At 39.7% G+C, this 21,561-nt stretch overlaps 1 protein-coding gene across 13 annotated transcripts in view; it reads left to right on the top strand.

Moving 5' to 3' along the window:
* Positions 1 to 21,561, top strand: part of CFAP20DC (CFAP20 domain containing) — a 269,101-nt gene that overhangs the window by 202,759 nt on the left and 44,781 nt on the right. For 10 of the 13 annotated variants that reach the window (XM_088831654.1, XM_055414220.2, XM_055414224.2 and 7 more), the window contains one exon: positions 3,527 to 3,588. The exons of 1 other annotated variant lie outside the window; for it this stretch is intronic. In XM_088831654.1, the coding sequence (XP_088687780.1) occupies positions 3,527 to 3,588 (62 nt within the window). Of the gene's footprint in view, positions 1 to 3,526; positions 3,589 to 7,750; positions 7,907 to 21,561 lie in introns of those variants that run through there. 2 more of the 13 variants (XM_055414223.2, XM_055414218.2) reach the window with 2 other exon arrangements.

Genomic DNA, 21,561 nt, shown 5'->3' with positions numbered 1-21,561 from the left:
GCTTAGAGAGTCCTATTTCCTCCTCCTTTAGATGCATTTGTTATTCTTACGTATTTCATAGAATTGTGAAAAAATTGAAAAAAGTGAAAGTGAAGTAGCTCAGTTGTATCCCACTCTTTGCAACCCCATGGACTGTAGCCTACCAGGCTCCTCCGTCCATGGGATCTTCCAGGTAAGAATACTGGAGTGGGTTGCCATTTCCTTCTCCAGGAGATCTTCCCAACCCAGGGATTGAACCCTGGTCTCCCGCATTGTAGGCAGATGCTTTACGTTCTGAGCCACCAGGGAAGTCCAACAAGGATTTAACAAAGAGTAAGTGCTCAATAAATATCAGTTACTACTATTATTATTGTTGTCTTGGTTATTTGTAGGGCTTCCCTTGTGGCTCAGCTGGTAAAGAGTCCACCTGCAATGAGGGAGACCTGGGTTCCATCGCTATGTTGGGAAGATCTCCTGGAGAAGGGAAAGGTTGCCCTCTCCAGTATTCTGGCCTGGAGAATTCCATGGACTGGTCATTTGTAGGAGTTCGTTATTATTCTTCTGCTTCTTCTTGCTGAATTCCAAAATTTAAAAATTGATCTTATTTTTTTAACTGGTGCTTTCATGGAATATTCCCTACCTAGAAGTAGTCGAAATTGGTTTACTGCTGCACATGTACAGAAACATATCTATTCCATTTGTGGATGGGGATGTTTGACTTCAGACAGTTCATCTGTTACCCCTGCCTCCACCCACATCATGTTCAGAGAGCTGTTAGAAACAATTAGGCCATTCTGATGTGGGCCAGGAAAACAAAAATACATCATTGAAGTGAAAGCTCTGCCTTTAGAAAGCATTAAAAGCAAAGTCATGGGAACAGGAATATCTTAAAGGAGCTTTTTAGCTGCATCATTGCCATAATCCCTTCCTGTCCCTGAACGTGATTATGAAATTAGAAGACATGTACAGAGAGGGAACTGAGGCCACCCAATTTTATACCATATCCCGCTCAAAGCAAGACTTGAATCCTTCCCCAACAGAGTCATTAGCAATTAGGGTTTATGTCAGTTTTAGCAGTTACATGTATGAGTCAGAATGCTTTACTATGATTTGCTATTATTTAAATTATCTATTGAATCGGACACGACTGAGCGACTTCACTTTCACTTTTCACTTTCATGCATTGGAGAAGGAAATGGCAACCCACTCCAGTGTTCTTGCCTGGAGAATCCCACGGACGGAGTAGCCTGGTGGGCTGCCGTCTGTGGGGTCGCACAGAGTCGGACACGACTGAAGCAACTTAGCAGCAGCAGCAGCTACTGAATAAAACATTTGGGGGTAAAAACTTAGTTTTCAGTAGTAAAAACTAAATTAAAGAATTGGGTATTCAGACCTGGTTCCACCATCTTGCAGTTATTTTTAACTGAATTTTTTTTAATTTACCTTTCTGTCTATTCATGTCAGTAGTCCTTATTAATTCAAAAAGTTTACACTGATTATTTCTCTGTTTTCTTACACTTTAAAATCACTGTGAATGTGAACCTTTTATGTTAGTGTATTTTTTTTACTCCTTGTATCATTGTGTCTGTTTTATAGAAACATGAGCAAACATAGAAGGGCAGTCTGATAGTCTAAGTGAGAACTCAGTCACAAACCAAATAACATTCTGTAACCATTTCTATTCTCCAGAGAGTGGAGCGAGTCATTTGGAAGAAGGGAGTTAGGGACAGGTGTAAAATAGAATTAACAGCGTAAAATTAGGAAAATGGAAATTTGTCTGAATAGCAGAATTGTGATGCTTAGAGAGTTATTTAAATGCTTCAAAAAGTAAATAGGCGGAGATCCATTCACTAGAGGCCTGAGTACAGCTGAAATTCTGGATGAATACTAATGAATATATTACTGGGAGTATTTCTACGCCACTGCAAGTTGGTCTAGAGAACCTGTTAGGCCCTTTGCTTACTAATTCCTTTTTTGCTGTGAAATAATAAAGCCTAAATCAGAGTACTAAATTTTACTTGCAAAGTGCTGGAAGTCTTATTTCCCCAGTGAGATCAAATATGTCTTATGATGTTTTTCCTTCTACTGTTCTCCCAGCTGTTTTTCTTGTTACTGAAATGGTGATGTATTGATATTGATTCAATTACCAAAGTATCTGAGCACATTTAAATTCATGGTGCCTCACAGATAGGCTAAATGACTGTGATTATCAGACAGGGTGTTTGGTTTAAAGAAACACTTCCAAGAGATTATTTATAGAGAAAGACGGTTTAAAGAATTCCCATCACCCATGTTATTGATATTTTAGGACCCATTAAATTAAGGAATATGTGGAAAATAAGGAATATGTCCCTTTTATGTACAGGCATCATTGCCACACTGTTTTCTTCAGCTGGGGCCAGCACTGTGGGGCCACATTATAGCTGAGAAAACCTTAACATCAACCCCATTAAGTAAGGAAGTCCTTTAAATGCAATTCAAAAATGTATACCAAATTCCAAATTGTAATGAAATGAGAGTATTAAAAATGGTTTTCATATTAGAATTACATGGTTGCTAACCACATAAAAGAAATACTTTGAGGAGATGTTCAAAAAGAATTTCTATCAGATATAATGGAATTTTCTCCCTTTATAGAACAAAGGAAAAACATCAAGTTGCGTTGGAGGCAAGTGTTTAAGGCTTACATGAAATGTAGTTGTGTAGCTATGTTTTGAAAAAGGTAGTAACTTAAAGATTTCTTAAGGAGGAGAAAATTCAGATTTCATATTTTTGTTAGGTATTGGTATCAGTCAGTTCTTTCAGTTTTGTGATTAATGCTTGACGTTCTATTATGCTAGGGGAAACTCACTGCCTTGACCTAAGATTTATATGTGCAATTCCAATAATGAAAGTAGCCATTGTCCTTGCAAATTTAGTAACATTGGGATATAAATATATGTATATGCTGTATCTAATAATGAAAATAGATATTATCTTTGCAAATTTAGTAACATTGAGATATAAATATATGTATATTCCATATCTCTGAGTCTCCAGTCTATTGCTGATATTTGCTATGCAGCATTAGTTCCAGGAGACATTTTGTTTTGTTGTATCTGGAAATAGCAACCTTTGTTAACAGTGTAAAAACTCCACAAAGAGGAGAATTCCACACATGGACTTTAATTACACCATGCTGCTGCTGCTGCTAAGTCACTTCAGTCGTGTCCCAACTCTGTGCGACCCCATAGACAGCAGCCCACCAGGCTCCACCGTCCCTGGGATTCTCCAGGCAAGAACACTGGAGTGGGTTGCCATTGCCGTCTCTAATTACACCATAGATGCTGTCTAATCCAGTGACTGGCCATTAAAATAACCTCTGCTTTCCCTCATATACCACTTTGTTACTTCCTGGATCTCCCAAACAACCTTCAACTCTTCGTAAAATAAACCTTCTTTCAGGTTGTTTCTCAGGAAAAAAATTAAAATAGTGAGAGTGCATGTGAAAGTTTATATAAAGAGCATTATGCTGATTAGTACCTCAGAAATGTTTTGTCTTTTACAGCCTGTCAACCAGGGCCGTCACTATCAGAAAGAAATGAACCCACCTTCTCCTTCTAACCCCCGGTAAGAATCATTAATAAGCTAAATTTAAAACTAAGATTATTTAGGGATTGACTGTCCATTTTTCTTGGTTTCTTAAAATTGTTTTCCAAACTTCTGAAGAGCTTGCAAAGTTGTTTTTGTTAGAAGTTTTAGTTTAGTCTACTCTTCTTAATCAGACTATGTTGTCATGGCTAATAGTGTAACTAGATTTATATGGCTTTTACAAGCTGGGAGACTGAGAAAGTCATTTAAGTCAGAGTAATTAAGGCATAATAATTACCTCAGTAGTATTTTGGGAATATATGAAAACTCCTTAGCACAGTTTCTGGCAACATAACAAACTCTCTTTAAGTGTTCATTTACTCAGTATTATTCTATTTGCATAGATATTTCATTTTAATAGGTACTTGATGTTCAGTGCATTTTAGACGTAAATCTTTGTATCATCTGGTGCTTTTACATTCATCAAGATAGCTTATATGAGTTCAAATGGCCATTCTCTTTTTCATAATTTCAGAGTTCATAATCTCAAAATAATTTCATTATTTCAAAAATGTCATTGATACAAGTCATTTGTCAATATAGAAGAACCTTATTTTATTAGGCTCATTAGAAATAAGTGTATCTGAATTCAAGTTCTGAAATATACGTAATGTTATATGGGTTTTTAAAAATAATTAAATAAGCTATTGATAGTTTATCCATATAATTCAGTATCACTTTATTACTGTTTATTAAATACTAGGAATTTACTGAACACCAGTCTGTCATGATCTCCACCCTCAGCATCTTAGTTATTACAGTACAACTCATTATCAAGCTCTCTCACCTGAGTGAAACAGATAGGAAGGATTTGTTAAATGAGAATACAAGGCTGTACCCTGGAAGCTAAGGGCAGCCAGGCCTCAGGAGGGATCTGTATTGGGAACTAGAAAGCAGAGAGGCAGGTAGGCAGTATCCTAAACCCCATCTCTGCTTACTTCCTATCTGCTCTATTCTTCCAAGCGCCAGCTTCCTTTACTTATCAGTCACATATGGCTGTCTTGAGTTTACATATTACAGTTCAGAGTAGTGCTGAGGCTGACAGTCTATGCCTGAATTGCAGTTCCTACTTTCCTGGAGAAAGAATATGTTGGCCTAGCTGGGGCCAAGTATTCACCTCTGGTCCAATCAGCAATGAAGAACCAACCAACCAAGCCATGTCAAACTAACATGGCTATCAGAAAACCATCTACATGGTTTACAGGACTTTTAATGGGGCCCAGAATGGTCATGAGTAAGTGTTCTTTATTAGTAATCTCTTCTCAGTGTTTGTGGTTGTCTATATATTCAATCTGTCTTTCTTGCATGTTACCTAGTAAGCAGAATTGTTACTATCATAAATAGATATAATAAGAAGTTGAAAATTGAGACTGTAATTTCAGTGTATATAGAAAGATGTTTAAACATTCTTCAGAATAGTTCTCTCTTGATATGTGAATATGTCTTTCCTAATTTGCAGCTTATCTAGATTTGACCATCAGACTATCTCTATATGAATAAACTTTCAAGATAACTGGAAGTCTAACTTTGGTCCAAATTATAATAGTCAGAACTTGTAAGCTGAGTAAATGAACATGATAGAAAGTGGAGCATTATGTTTCAGTGAAAGGAAAACAGGGGCCTAGTTTTCATCCTACCTCTGCTACTAACCCAGTGTATGATCTCAGGCAAGCCTCTCGACCTGTTCAGACCTCATCTAATAACAAGAACACTCTCATGTGTAAAGGAAAGGATTTAAGTTATAAACTATCTGGGGTTACTTCCAGATTTATGAGTCTATGACTTTGATAGAACTCTTTATAGACTTTCCATATGAAAACCAATTTTACTATTAAAGGGAACAGTGCCCTATATAGAAAATATACTTCATAATGTTGAATATATTAATTAATGTTTAGATATGGTAGTGTATGATTTTAAATATCTCTTTTAAAATTTGATTCCCAAAAATAGAATATAAGAAAATTCACCAACTAAACAGACAGCATATTTCATTTAACCAATTAAATGTTTGTTCACTTAGAAAAATTAATTATACTTTTGCATAATAAAACCAAAAGTCAAATTTCAAAGCAAAAAATCAAATGCCACCAATCTAATTTTCCTGCAGGCTATTCACCAGTTTCCTAGAAAATTATGTAGCTATTCAGAAAGCCTATAGATTACATGGCTTAACTCTTTGCTCATAAATGAATCCAGTAGCTTGGAGAATTGGCAAAAAGGCATTATTGGGCCATAAATAAAGAAGATTATAAAATTATGAGGTCAGCATAGATCATCATATAAAAGTAAGATAAATTCAATCATGTGATACATGTAATTTAGCTTAAGATTGAAAGCAATGATTCTTAAGATTTGTCTTTATTATATTTCTTATAAGTATCCCGTGCTTTAGACCCTAAAACACAGAACTTTAAAATTAAGTTTTAAAGTTAAAAGATACTGATAATGATTACTGAAAAAATAAGAAATGAAAAGATAAGTCTCTGAGTCTACCCCCTTAGATACACAAGCTTGTAGCTTGAAGCTTGAAAGCTTGGTGTGCAGAGACTCTGAACAATACGTGAGAAGCAGGTAGGCCCTTGACTTCCTGAATTAAGTGCTGTTGTGATCAAAATAATGCAAACATAGCGGGGATGGAGGACGTGTGTCTGTGCAGGTCCACCAAGAGAAGCATGTGATGGTGCCCTTGGGGAGGTGAAATGGCCACATTAACTTCAGTGAAATATCTGCAACTACTCCAGAGACCTAACATCATATGTACTCATACCCGCATATGCATATACAGAGTCAACTTTCAGTTAGCTTTACTAATGTAACAGAATAACCAATATCCCCAAAGTCTTTTATTTACTTTTTATCCTGGAAAGGCTTTTATTTCTGTACCATATTTACCTTCTTAGTTTTATGTGTTGATGAGTAAAATTAAAGATAGTATGCAGTCCACAAATCAGACAAATTTGTGTTTTGAAAAGTAATTTCTAGGGTTAAAATGGCTAAAACACTGCATATATTCATATATTGGTTTCCTCTAAATAAAGCGTTCACTTGCACTCTTTGGGCAGTGCTTGACATTGGATGCTGTGGGATAAAATGGTAATCCTTTCCTGAAACGTTTACAGTCTAGGGTTTGAAATACACTTGGTTCATCTCGTCTCTTTGTGTGTTTAGATTTGCAGAAGTCACTTCCCCTTGATTTGGTAGGCATGGGGGGAGTGATATTTTCCATTATTTTTGCCTAACATACCAATTGATACTTAGCATCTCAGTTGCTGGGGCCCTTACCTCCTTTGTTCGCCCACACTGTCTCTTGGGGCACTGACAGCCTGTATGACAAGATGCAGAAATGGCTAACATAATCTAATACAATTTACAGGAGTGTTGGGTAGGAGGAAACAATTTCACAGTTCATTCATGTTGAGAAATGTTTCCTAGCATGTAAACTTACATGCTGCCATACTGAGCAAAATGGATGCTGTTTACAGTCTTCAGTCATTTATTTTAAATGCCATCTTTTGGTTTGTAGGGTTTAGAGCTGTCCCTCAGGCACATCTATTTATTTGTTTATGTAGATTCTTCAGAACAACTCGAGATATTTTTGTTCAGGAACGGGTTTTATAAAGTAAGCTATGATTACGTTCTGGTTGTCTGTTCATTTGGATGGAGTCAATAACCAGTGTTTCGTTTCAAATGATGATTACATTTGCTGTTTTTACAAGTCATAAGAAAATTGAGGAGGGAAGTTAGTCAAAGACACTGTAAGATCTCAAATGTTTACAGAAATAAACAATATAGAAAATAATTCTAGACTGCCCAAATAGTCATGAATGGCATGGTTTTCTTTCTAGTGTTTGCTTTATGATTTAACATTTATCCATAGTTTTCAAACTGTCATTGCAGATTGTGTTAGGGCTTGAATCCCTTGCAGTCTTGCCACATGTTTGTGTGATATGAATGTACTTATAACTATTATTATCTGATAAATCCCTGCAGACTTTGACAAGTGATTAATAACCGCTGACCTCAGTTCATGCTGGTTCAGCCGGCCTGACTGAGGCAAGCTGGCCTGTCACTGTAACCTACAGGCTCTGCTCTGGGCTGATCACAGTGGCTTCATTTTTCTTTTCTTTCCAATTGTCAGGACTCCGCCTGGTGAGCTTCTCTTCTCGTGCTTAAGATTTTTTCCCCACCAACACAAGAGACAGAAAATGTATAATAAATAAATAAAATTAAATACAGAACTTGAATGTCATGTTTCTCTTTAAATGATTAAGTTTGGATCATTTTAAAACAAGTAAGTCAGATTGGAATATTCCTCCTTAGACCAAAGCACCACAGAGGATTTCCTGATTAACTGTGCACACAGTTTCTCTAAATGTAGTGTCATTGCTTTTTTCTATTATCTATATATGGCATTAAATCTTTTTTACTTTATTTTGGTTTAGTTTTATCACCCCAATATTTTATTATGAAAAAAAATGACATGTACAACAAATTTTGCAGGTAGCAGCCATATGTCCCCACCTAGATCCTACAATTAGTATTTTATTGAACTTATTTTATCACCCATCTATTCTTTTGTCCATCCACCAATCCACATAAGTTTTGATCCATTTCAAAATAAATTATAGATATCAGGACATTCTTTCAAGCATTTTGGTAGTTTAGTGAAGTCAGACAGACCCAAATTTGAAAGCACTTGACTTCTATCAACTTAAATTTTCTTATCTCTACACCAGTGACACTGAGTGTTGGTAGGAAGATTTCATTTGTTTATGAAATATTCAGATAATGCTTTCTGTGTGCAACTCAAAAATGTTGTCTCACTTAATCCCAGCAACAATCCAATGAGGTGAATTGTTATTAACCCCACTGTACAGATGTGGTTTCAAGAAGTTAATGAGCTCACTGAAAGGCACCCTGTCAACAAATGGCATTGCTGAGAGTTGAATTCAGAGTCCTTGACTTTGGTATCTACACTTTTAGCCACTACACTATGCTGCCTCCCACGGTACATACTTTAGCATTAAATCTTAATGATTTGTTTATAAAACCAAAGGCATTGTTTTTACTTTCATCATTTCTCTTGGTAGGTTTACCTAGGAAAAACTATCAATATCAGTGCCCCTCATTTCATAATCCCCTTCCCACAAATTCACACCTGCTTCTTTAAAGGGGGTGACTCTCCATACTGGGGTTCCCCTGGTGGCTCAGATTCTGGTAAATAATCTGCCTGCATTGCAGGAGACCAGGTTGGATCCCTGAGTCAGGAAGATCCCCTGGAGAGGGAAATGGCTACCCACTCCAGTATTCTTGCCTGAGAAGTCCCTTGGACGGAGGAGCCTGGAGGGCTACAGTCCATGGGGTTGCAAAGAGACATGGTTAAGCTGCTAACACTTTCACCTTCACTCTCCATGCTCTGAACCTTGGGTCTGAGTTAAGCTCCTTGACTGAAGAGCTGTCATGGTGTTCCCCAGATTCCGTGGGGATGGGTTGGTGTCTCCTCCCTGTGGTGCTCAGCACAGCCTGACAGGGGTAAGGGCTTCATCAAAATATGCACTGAGGGAGGGAACAGAGTGGCATGCCCAGATGCTGTGGAGAAATGAAAATCTTCATCCTGAATGTTAGCCAGGTGAGTTTCAAATATTTTCCCTCATCCTTCCAAGAGTTGCCCACTTCCCTTTCTGAAAATAGAAGGACAGTGGCATTGCTTTATTTACTCTCAGGATAAAATTGGGTTTTTGTGAAAGGCTCTTGTTTGGACAAAGTTTAAATCTAATTTTCATGCATGTTCCACTCCCTGCCAAGCTAGAGAGCCATAGACAGTGATAACCATTAGAATGGCCCTGATCTTTAATATATAATATATGGCACCCCACTCCAGTCTCTTGCCTGGAAAATCCCATGGACGGAGGAGCCTGGTAGACTGCAGTCCATGGAGTCGCTATACGACTGGGCGACTTCACTTTCACTTTTCGCTTTCATGCATTGGAGAAGGAAATGGCAACCCACTCCAGTGTTCTTGCCTGGAGAATCCCAGGGACGGGGGAGCCTGGTGAGCTGCCGTCTATGGGGTCGCACAGGGTCGGTCACAGCTGAAGCAACTTAGCAGCAGCAACAGCAACATACTATATCTTTAATAGTAGTTTCTAATACTTCTATATTCTAATGACTTTCAAAATTATATGTCCAATCCTGCCTCTCCTCTGAATTCCAGACTCATCCGTCCAAGCTGCCAATTTGACAGATGTCCAGTCCACTCAGATCTCTAATGCATACCTCAAATCCATTGCAAACCATAACTTTGTTTTCTGTACCTCTGCACATCTGTTCTTTCTTCAGTTTTCTCCATCTCAAAAAATGCCACCGTCATCCCCCTTTACTCAAGCCAGAAGCCAAGAGCAATACCTGGTTTCTCTCTCTAACCCCATGTCCAGCCTCAGCAAGTAGCACTGGTACTTCCTCCAATTATTGTATGTGCCAGATGGAGCCACTGTCCTGTCTTTACTGCTCCAGTTGTTGCCCAAATAGCCACCATCTCTCACCTGGACAGATACCATTGCTTCCTACCTGCTTTTTCTGCTCGTTTGGCCCCTTGTTTCACTCAGCAACCAGAGTGGTGTTGCTGCCCCTAAAATGGACTGAAGCATTCCCCCGTATAAAACTTCCCAAAGATGTCCCTTTGCTCCTTGGGTCAGGTCGTCTCCTTCTCCTGAATGCCCATCACTCACACCGTGTTTCCTACCATCATGTACCTTGATTCAAATCAAGGTATCTGCCTCTTTCTCTCAAATACTCCAGACTTGGTTTCACCATAAGAGCTTTGCATGAGATGGCCTCTGCGCCTGGCATTCCCTCACCTAGAGAAGCCATAGCCTCTTCCTGTCATTCAGGTCTCCATCTAAATTTCAACTCCTCAGAGGCCCCCTTTCTAAACACCTAACCCAAAGTAGCCCCAGGAAGCCTCATTGAAGTCTGTGTTTGTTTTGACTATCGTACATTTCACTACCTGATACCTCTTACTTACTTGTTGCTTATTGTACACAGACACAAACACACACACATTCATGCCCCTCCAGAATATGCTAGAATGTAAACTGCCTGCACATCGGGCCTATATCTTTCTTGCTCACTGTATCCCTAGCTCTTGAAACAGTGCCAAGCACAGAGGAAACTCTTAGGAATTGCTGAATTCACTGAATCTCACCTCACAGAAGTGACTTTTCCCACCATCTCTCTACACTAGCTACATCACTGATCACTTAACTGCTAGCTGGAACCCAGGAGCACCTATATACTTTTCTCTCCTGAAGGAGTCTGGAACTACTTGTAACAAATGCAATCTCTCTCATGAATTTTTTTTAATTTATTAATTGAGGGATAATTGCTTTACAATATTGTGTTGGTTTCTGCTATATATCAACATGAATCAACCATAGGTAGACATATGCCTCCTCCCTCTTGATCATGAGTTGTTTTAAATGATCCCTTAGAAGATATGTGTTATCTAAAGTGTCTATTTAAAATGTGTCATTTTAACCCTTTAAATAAAGACTTTTTACTGAATTTGAGACTTTTCTCTGTATTCTTATTGGAAATTGCTTACCTGTATTTGCCTAATCATACCCATCTTATAGAAAGTGCCAGTGGCTAGAAACCTGCTTGGGTTGGCACTTTTGTAGAATGTGTACTTAAACCTTCACCAATGAACAGAATCTGGATAGGCAAATGGAAGAGAAGGGCAAAAAGTATATATGTATACAGCAGGGGGTTGTTGGGGGACAAATCTGAGCCTGTGATGCAGGCACACTATTAACTTAAGTGACTCCCTACCCCTCATACTTCTGGAGGGGTCTTTGGTTCACCGGTCTAACCTTCATGCTGCTGCTGCTGCTGCTAAGTCACTTCAGTCGTGTCCGACTCTGTGTGACCCCATAGATGGAAGCCCACCAGGCTCCCCCGTCCCTGGGATTCTCCAGGCAAGAACACTGGAGTGGGTTGCCATTTCCTTCTCCAATGTGTGAAAGCAAAAAGTGAAAGTGAAGTCGCTCAGTCGCGTCCGACCCTCAGCAACCCCATAGCAGACTTTAAAAATACCTGTACAGAGAGACTTAGCTGGGCCCCTCTCCTCCTCAGTCTACAGCAAAGGCCAGGCTCAATGGTGTCTCTAGCCCTACCCCAGTGAAGACCTGAGCCAAAGGCACCCTTGGCAACAAATGTAATCCCTGGGGAATCATGCTGTGTCTCCCCGCTGACCACTCTGAAGCTAGAACCATGCCCTAGTCAATTGTAGGGCCACCATTTCCCTTGTGTTTCAGAGGACCGAGCATTTCACCCGCAGGGCTGACAGGTGGCATTCCCTGTCCAGTCACTTTTCCTTCCTCCTCTGCTCTTTTCATTTGGCCTGCCCAGCCTACTTGCAGTCCTGGTTTGGTCATTTACTCTACCGGAGCCTGTTAACTCGAGCGTGTACCTGCTCAAATCACCCTTCTCCAGGCCCTAACTGGCTGTTACCCCAGAGGACTGGGTACCACCCCTACCACTTGACCAATATTTCTTTTTCTTCACTGTCTCCGCTTGTTCTTTGTAGCCCTGCCCTCCTGGGCACCCACCAGTCCTGCTCCAGCTTCTCAGTTGAGATGCCTGTGTGCTCTCTGACCAAGTCTCTCGGGCTACTGGGGCTTAACTTTTCAACGTGAGTCTCCTAATTTTCCAGCTGTACTCCAAGAAAGTCTTAAGCCATTAGGGCTGGGGAAATACTCATTGAATATTTTAGGTATTTTTATGTTTTCCAGAATTACAAAATTCAGAAAACCCTTTTCCACAAGAGTTTCTGAACAACGTATTACATCTTCCTATCCCACCTCCCCAAAACTTCTACATCCCTGAAGAATCTTAAGACCCCTGAAGAATCTTAGCACTTTTAACTGTAAAAAATGTGGGATTCTACAGTTACCTTTCATTTTCACACATTGGAGAAGGAAATGGCAACCCACTCCAGTGTTCTTGCCTGGAGAATCCCAGGGACGGGGGATCCTGGTGGGCTTCCGTCTATGGGGTCACACACAGTCGGACACGACTGAAGTGACTTAGCAGCAGCAGCAGCCCAATCACCATTATCCATCCAGATGATGAACTCAGAGTACCTCTGGCCCAGGGTTCAGTGTAAAGTAGGTAATTACTAAAGGAATTATTTACCATTCCAACATTTTACAGTTTCAGCTTTTAATTAAAAGATTCAGGTTCCTCTTCTGGAGTAATGAGCACCTTTTAAAAAATCAAAGTGCTAATTCCAGTTTATAACATTCACCTCTGTTCTGTCTGAGGGAAAGAAGAGAGGAATACAGGCTGAGATTCAGGATAATGACGTGAACCTAAGGCACGGAAGACCATGACTTGGGTTAAATATCCATGGCCAGTCGCGCCCATAGACTCTGCCTCACCATTCACTTTGTTCCCTCACCCAGAATAGCTCCCCAGGCTATTAAACAAGAAATCACTGTGACAGGTAACAACTGAAAGTGTGCTGCAGTTCATACCTCAGTATGAAGTACCGTTCAGTGAGTATTTTTGAAGCACCCACTGTGTGCAGAGCACCATGGGGAGATGACTTTAATATTCCCTTCATGAGTTTGTGGCCTCCCAGGACAGGCAGTCCATGCCCCGCGTGTCATCACAGCAGACTGTGACTGCTTTAAGAAAGTTGCCTTGGAGTTTGGGAGCCTTGTCCATGCCTGGCACACAGAAATCATAGCTTTTTCCAAACCTGTCATTGTTCAGTTGCTCAGTCGTGTCCGACTCTGCAACCCCATGGACTGCATCACGTCAGACTTCCCTGTCATTCACCATCTCCCGGAGTTTGCTCAGACTCGTGTCCATTGAGTCGGTGATGCCATCCAATTATCTCACTCTCTGTCACCCCCTTCTCCTGCTGCTCTCAGTCTTTCCCAGCATCAGGGTCTTTTCCAATGAGTCGGCTCTTCTCATCAAGTGGCCATAGTATTGGCGCTTCAGCATTAATCTTCCAGTGAATATTCAGGGTTGATTTCCTTTAGGAGTACCCACTCACAAACAGCTTTTGCTGGCTGTTGGTTTTACTTCTTCCCTGTAATTCTTTTATTTCTCTTGTTAACCAAAAACATTACTGATGTTAGAGCACATAATTTTTCACTCTAGCAATATATTATGTTTACCAGAGTTTACAGCTTCATATTTTGCTGTTCATTACCTCATAAAAACCCACTCAGTATAATAAATATGATACAAGTCAAATGTCCAACCTATTTAAAATCACTTGAAGGAGAAAAGGCAAATGACTTTTAGCTGGATTTGATTGAATTAATACTAACATTATTGTTCTGTTGACTCTTTCTTGTCCATTGATTTTTAAAAGCCTTCAGCTCCCTTGCTATTCGATAAGACAAATCAGATGTAATTTGGTGCTTAGGACAAGAAAATGCTGACAGTTATTGGGTGTATGCATGGAAGAAAATTATATATGTGCTGAAAGAAGAACATTATATATGTGCTGGAACAAGAGTGGTTAGAAGGCAGTGTCATATTTTGTGGTAAACAACTTGGCTTTTAACTTTTGAGGGTAACAATAGTGACCTTTGTTTTATTATGTGAAAACTTGGATTAGTAACAACAGAAGCTAAATGGTTAATTGTAGATAATGAACTTTATCACTTATTTGAGATGAAAGGAAACAAGCTAGAATTATACTTATTCTCATATTTTCTAATTCTCGTGTGTATATGTGTATGTACTCAGTCATATCCAACTCTGCAACCCCATGGACTGTAGCCCACTAGAGTCCTCTATCAGTGGAATTTTCCGGGGAAGAATACTGCAGCAGGTTGCCATTTCCTTCTTCAGGGGATCTTCCCAGCCCAGGGACTGAACCTGTGTCTCTTATGTCTCCTGCATTGTCAGGCATCTTCTTTTACCAGCTAAGCCAACAGGGAAGCCCTTTTCAGTTACTAATTCTCTATATTTGTAGAATATATAGACTAATAAGCAACTGAATTAAAGCAAGAAATGAAGGGAGGGTAAAATATCTTCTGTTGAATTAATAGTGAAAAATTTTAAGCATCAGAGCCATTTGTATTATCAAAACAACAAAGAACAGGAAACCTCAGATCTAGCCTGGCCTGATGTCAATTCCAAAGAATAGCAGGGAGAGATAAGAAAGCCTTCCTCAGTGATCAATGCAAAGAAATAGAGGAAGACAATAGAATGGGAAAGACTAGAGATCTCTTCGAGAAAATTAGACATACCAAGGGAACATTTCATGCAAAGATGGGCACAATTAAGGACAGAAAAGTATGGACCTAACAGAAGCAGAAGATATTAAGAAGAGATGGTAAGAATACACAGAATAACTGTACAAAAAAGATCTTCATGACCCAGATAACTGTGATGGTGTGATCACTCACCTAGAGCCAGACATCCTGGAATGCGAAGTCAAGTGGGCCTTAGGAAGCAATACTATGAACAAAGCTAGTGGAGGTGATGGAATTCCAGGTGAACTATTTCAAATCCTAAAAGATGATGCTGTGAAAGCGCTGCACTCAATATGCCAACAAATTTGGAAAACTCAGCAGTGGCCACAGGACTGGAAAAGGTCAGTTTTCATTCCTTTTCATTGCAATCCCAAAGAAAGGCAATGCCAAAGAATGCTCTAACTACCACACAATTGCACTCATCTCACACACTAGCAAAGTCATGCTCAAAATTCTCCAAGCCAGGCTTCAGCAATACGTGAACCATGAACTTCCAGATGTTCAAAAAGGATTTAGAAAAAGCAGAGGAACAAGAGATCAAATTGCCAACATCCGTTGGGTCATCAGAAAAGCACAAGAGTTCCAGGAAAACATCTATTTCTGTTTTATTGACTACACCAAAGCCTTTGACTGTGGATCACAACAAACTATAGAAAATTCTTAAAGAGAAGGGAATACCAGATCACCTGAGCTGCCTCCTGAGAAATCTGTATGCAGGTCAAGAAGCAACAATTAGAACTGGACATGGAACAACAGACTGGTTCCAAATCGAGAAAGGAATACGTCAAGGCTGTATATTGTCACCCTGCTTATTTAACTTATATGCAGAGTACATCATGAGCAACGCCAGGCTGGAAGAAGCACAAGCTGGAATCAAGATTGCTGGGAGAAATATCAATAACCTTAAATATGCAGATGGTACCACCCTTATGGCATAAAGTGAAGAACTAAAGAGCCTCTTAATATAAGTGAAAGAGGGGAGTGAAAAAGTTGGTGAAAAATAGATGAAAAAGCACCGAAGAATTGATGCTTTTGAACTGTGGTGTTGGAGAAGACTCTTGAGAGTCCCTTGGACTGCAAGGAGATACAATCAACCCATCCTAAAGGAAATCAGTCCTGGGTGTTCATTGGAAGGGCTGATGCTGGAGCTGAAGCTCCAATACTTTGGCCACCTGATGCAAATAACTGACTCACTTGAAAAGACCCTGATGCTGGGAAAGATTGAGGGCAGGAGGAGAAGGGTATGACAGAGGATGAGATGGCTGGATGGCATCACCGACTCAATGGACATGAGTTTGAATAAGCTCTGGGAGTTGGTGATGGACAGGGAGGCCTGGCGTGCTGTGGTCCATGGGGTCGCAAAGAGTCGGACATGACTGAGCGACTGAACTGAACTGATGTCAATGAAAATCATGATAAAAATGAAGATCTCATTTTCAATAAAATCTGTGTAGCTTTCAATTAAACAGTGATGTTTGTGCTAATGAAACCTTGTCTTTGAAGGGGACAATTCATCCCTAAACTACTGGATGTATAACCTTTTCTTCCTTCCTGTTTTCCCCCCATGATATCTTTTTCTGTACATCAAAGGTTTGGAGATGGAGAGTGAGAATCTATTCACTGGCCACTAGCATTGCAAGAAAATTCCATTTTGGTCAGTATTTTAACTTAGTGATGGGTGCAGTTACTTTCTATTCTACCATTTGCCCTCTTCTGACCTCTTTCACAGTACTTTTATTGAAACCTGAAATTGCCTGCCTTTTGGAAATACTAGAAAGTCACATTAAGAGTCCAGAAAGTTTTAGTTTCTTCTGCTGAAATAATAGACGAAATGGGAAACAAACAAGAACAACCACCCTTGTGACATTCTCTCAATTTGCTTGTGATCTTCTAAATTTCAGTGCTAGCAAAAAAGAAAGATGCAGCAAGGCATACAGTAAATGAAGATATTATGTATTAGAGAAGGAATGAATCTGTCACTTTGACGGATTGTGAGGCAAAGAGCAGATTAACAGATTACTCATAGTCAGAAGGCAGCTCAGCGTGAAAAATGTGCAGGAAATGATAAGTGTGGGTTTGTGCTGATTTAATGATATTTTTAAACTACAATAACACTCTGGTAGTATAATATAATAAAGCACTTCCCTTGCATTTTTAAATCATCAACATATTTCCAGTTTGACCTTAAAAACATTTTGAACTGTTCTCTATTAAAATATGTAGCTTTCAAATTATAAAAAAAAAAAAGTACCATCTAAAATATCACAGCAACAGGCTTACAGGAAATATTATTGGCTTTTAAAATCAGTTCTTTCCTAAACTAGCATTTGTAATGCAAATTTTAATTATGTTTTAAGCACACTAACACCACATGCACTTTCTCTTTGGGCATTTAAATCACTTAACAACAAATTGTTTTCTTCTAACAGCCATTTCCAGTGAAACACTTTGTAGATGCCACTACGAAATGATGTGGCCTTCGTATTTTCATTGCAGGTTTTTAGTTTTGTGATTAAGATCATGGCGTACTTATGAATAAACCTATTAATTTGCCCACAGATAGAAGATAAAAGTAGTTCAAATTTGCACTGAATGCTCTTGAATCATAGCAAGAAATAAGATGAATTACCTGCTGTATTTTGTATTATTACAAATATTTCTCCAAAAGCAGAACTTTTTATAAGAGGATTGCACTTTTATGTAAATAAAATTGAGATTTGAATAACATACCTTAGTTAATTTGACAAAGATGAACTGCCATTGTCAAGAATTTTCAGAGTTAAATTTCTATAATACACCTAAATGGTTTTTACTCTAATCATCATCATCTTCAAAGCCTAATATAAAACTTGATTTGTTTCCTATTATCTTCTCTCAGATCAGCAATGATAACTTTTTAACATAATTAGGTATAGTGTAACTTGAGAGGGAAATGTTATATTTTCTAAGCACTTATTTCTAACCCAAGTGCAAATAAATGTACTAATATTGCACGCCCAGTGCTTCAATCGCAGACATAATTATGACTCACATTATGTTTCACATACACGTGAAGTGAAAGTTGCTCAGTCATGTCTGACTCTTGGCGACCCCATGGACTCTACAGTCCATGGAATTCTCCAGGCCAGAATTACGGGAGTGGGTAGCCTATCCCTTCTCCAGTGGAGCTTCCCAACCCAGGAATTGAACCAGGCCTTCCTGCACTGTAGGCAGATTCTTTACCAACTGAGCTATCAGGGAAGCCCCTCTACATATATTCAGTTCAGTTCAGTCGCTCAGTCGTGTCCGACTCTTTGCGACCTCATAGACTGCAGCACGCTTGGCCTCCCTGTCCATTACCAACTCCCAGAACTTATGCAAACTCATGTCCATTGAGTTGGTGATGTCATCCAACCATCTCATCCTCTGTTGTCCCCTTCTCCTTCTGCCTTCAGTCTTTCCCAGCATCAGGGTCTTTTCAAATGAGTCATCTCTTCGCATCAGATGACCAAAGTATTGGAGTTTCAGCTTCATCATCAGTCCTTCTAATGAAAACTCAGGACTGATTTCCTTTAGGATGGGCTGATTGTATCTCCTTGCAGTCCAAGGGACTCTCAAGAGTCTTCTCCAACACCACAGTTCATAAGCATCAGTTCTTGGCACTCAGCTTTCTTTATAGTCCAACTCTCACATCCATACATGACTACTAGAAAAACCATAGTCTTGACTAGACGGACCTTTGTGGACAAAGTAATGTCTCTGCTTTTTAATATGCTGTCTAGGTTGGTCATAGCTTTCCTTCTAAGGAGTAAGCGTCTTTTAATTTCATGGCTACAATCACCATCTGCAGTGTTTGCAGCCCCCACAAGTAAAGTCAGCCACTGTTTCCACTGTTCCCCCATCTATTTGCCATGAAGTGATGGGACCAGATGCCATGATCTTAGTTTTCAGTTTAAGCCAACTTTTTCACTCTCCACTTTCACTTTCATCAAGAGGCTCTTCAGTTCTTCTTTACTTTCTGCCATAGGGGTGGTGTCATCTGCATATCTGAGGTTACTGATATTTCTCCTGGCAATCTTGATCCAGCTTGTGCTTCCACAGCCCAGCATTTCTCGTGATGTACTCTGCACAGAAGTTAAATAAGCAGAGTGACAATATACAGCCTTGACGTACTCCTTTTCCTATTTGGAACCAGTCTGTGTTCCATGTCCAATTCTAACTGTTGCTTTCTGACCTGCATACAGGTTTCTCAAGAGGCAGGTCAGGTGGTCTGGTATTCCCATCTCTTTCAGAATTTTCCACAGTTTTTTGTGATCCACACAGTCAAAGGTTTTGGATCAATAAAGCAGAAATAGATGTTTTTCTGGAACTCTCTTGCTTTTTTGATGATCCAGTAGATGTTGGCAATTTGATCTCTTGTTCCTCTGCCTTTTCTAAAACCAGCTTGAACATCTGGAATTTCATGGTTCACATATTGCTGAAGCCCAGCTTGAAGAATTTTGAGCATGACTTTACTAGCGTGTGAGATGAGTGTAATTGTGCGGTAGTTTGAGCATTCTTTGGCATTGCCTTTCTTTGGGATTGGAATGAAGACTGACCTTTTCCAGTCCTGTGGCCATAGCTGAGTTTTCCAAATTTGCTGGCATATTGAGTGCAACAGTTTCACAGCACCATCTTCCAGGATTTGAAATAGCTCATCTGGAATTCCATCACCTCCACTAGCTTTGTTCGTAGTGATGCTTCCTAAGGCCCTCTTGACTTTGCTTTCCAGGTTGTCTGGCTCTAGGTGAGTGTTCACACCATCGTGATTATCTGGGTTGTAATATCTTTTTTGTAATATCTGTGTATTCTTACCATCTCTTCTTAATATCTTCTGCTTCTGTTAGGTCCATACTATTTCTGTCCTTTATTGAGCCCATCTTTGCAGGAAATATTCCCTTGGTATGTCTAATTTTCTTGAAGAGATCTCTAGTCTTTCCCATTCTATTGTTTTCCTCTATTTCTTTTCATTGATCACTGAGGAAGGCTTTCTTATCTCTCCTTGCTATTCTTTGGAACTCTGCGTTCAAACAGGTATAATTTTCCTTTTCTCCTTTGCTTTTCACTTCCCTGTCTTTTCACATCTATTTGTAAGGCCTCCTCAGACAGCCATTTTGCTTTTTGAATTTCTTTTTCTTGGGGATGGTCTTGATTCCTGTCTCCTGTACAGTGTTATAAACCTCCATCCATAGTTCATCAGGCACTCTGTCTGTCAGATCTAGTCCCTTAAATCTATTTCTCACTTCCACTGTATAGTCATAAGGGATTTGTTTTAGGTCATACCTGAATGGGTTCTCTTGATGAAAGTGAAAGAGGAAAGTGAAAAAATTGGCTTAAAGCTCAACATTCTGAAAACTAAGATCATGGCATTTGGTCCCATCACTTCATGGCAAATAGATGGGGAAACAGTGGAAACACTGGCTGACTTTATTTTTTTTGGCTCCAAAATCACTGCAGATGGTGATTGAAGCCATGAAATTAAAAGACGCCTACTCCTTGGAAGGAAAGTTATGACCAACCTAGATAGCATATTAAAAAGAAGAGATATTAACTACTTTTCCAACAAAGGTCCATCTAGTCAAGCCTATGGTTTATTCCAGTGGTCATGTATGGATGTGAGAGTTGGACTGTGAAGAAAGCTGAGCGCCAAAGAATTGATGCTTTTGAACTGTGTTGTTGGAGAAGATTCTTGAGTTCTACAAGGACATCCAACCAGTCCATCCTAAAGGAGATCAGTCCTGGGTGTTCATTGGAAGGACTGATGCTAAAGCTGAAACTCCAATACTTTGGCCACCTCATGCAAAGAGTTGACTCATTGGAAAAGACCCTGAAGCTGGGAGGAATTGGGGGCAGGAGGAGACGGGGACGACAGAGAATGAGATGGCTGGATGGCATCACTGACTAGATGCACATGAGTTTGGGTGAACTCCGGGAGTTGGTGTTGGACAGGAAGGCCTGGCGTGCTGTGATTCATGGGGTCACAAAGAGTCGGACACGACTGAGCAACTGAACTGAACTGAACTGAATGGTCTAGTGGTTTTCTCCACTTTCTTCAACTTTAGTCTGAATTTGACAATAAGGAGTTCATGATCTGAGTCACAATCAGCCCTCAGTCTTGTTTTTGCTGACTGTATAGAGTTTCTCCATCTTTGGCTGCAAAGAATGTAGTCAGTCTGATTTCGGTATTGACCATCTGGTGATGTCCATGTGTAGAGTCTTTTCTTGTGTTGTTGAAAGAGGGTGTTTGCTATGATCAGTGTGTTCTCTTGGCCTTTGCCCTGCTTCATTCTGTACTCCAAGGCCAAATTTGCCTGTTACTCCAGGTGTTTCCTGATTTCCTACTTTTGCATTCCAGGCCCCTATAATGAAAAGGACATCTGTGTGTATTGTAGATGGTAGATTGAATCATTTTTCTAGTACCCATATCCCTCTGGTGACTTGTCTTTGGCTTTTGGTCACCTTAAACTATCACCGTCTTTTCCCTAGACCATTGATACAATTTCCTAAGTGGACTGCCAGTATCCACATGTGCTTTTTCACCACAACCCATACCCATTCCCTGTAGAGTGGTCAGAGTAACCTTGTCTAAGCACAGATCTGACTGCCACCCCCGTGTTTAAACCCTTCAATTACGTTTCACTGAACCTAG

Source organism: Moschus berezovskii, chromosome 24 (assembly GCF_049115385.1).
Source record: "Moschus berezovskii isolate FMDL1 chromosome 24, NW_MosBer_1.0, whole genome shotgun sequence".
Lineage (NCBI taxonomy): Eukaryota > Metazoa > Chordata > Mammalia > Artiodactyla > Moschidae > Moschus > Moschus berezovskii.
This window is presented reverse-complemented; position numbering and strand designations above follow the sequence as displayed.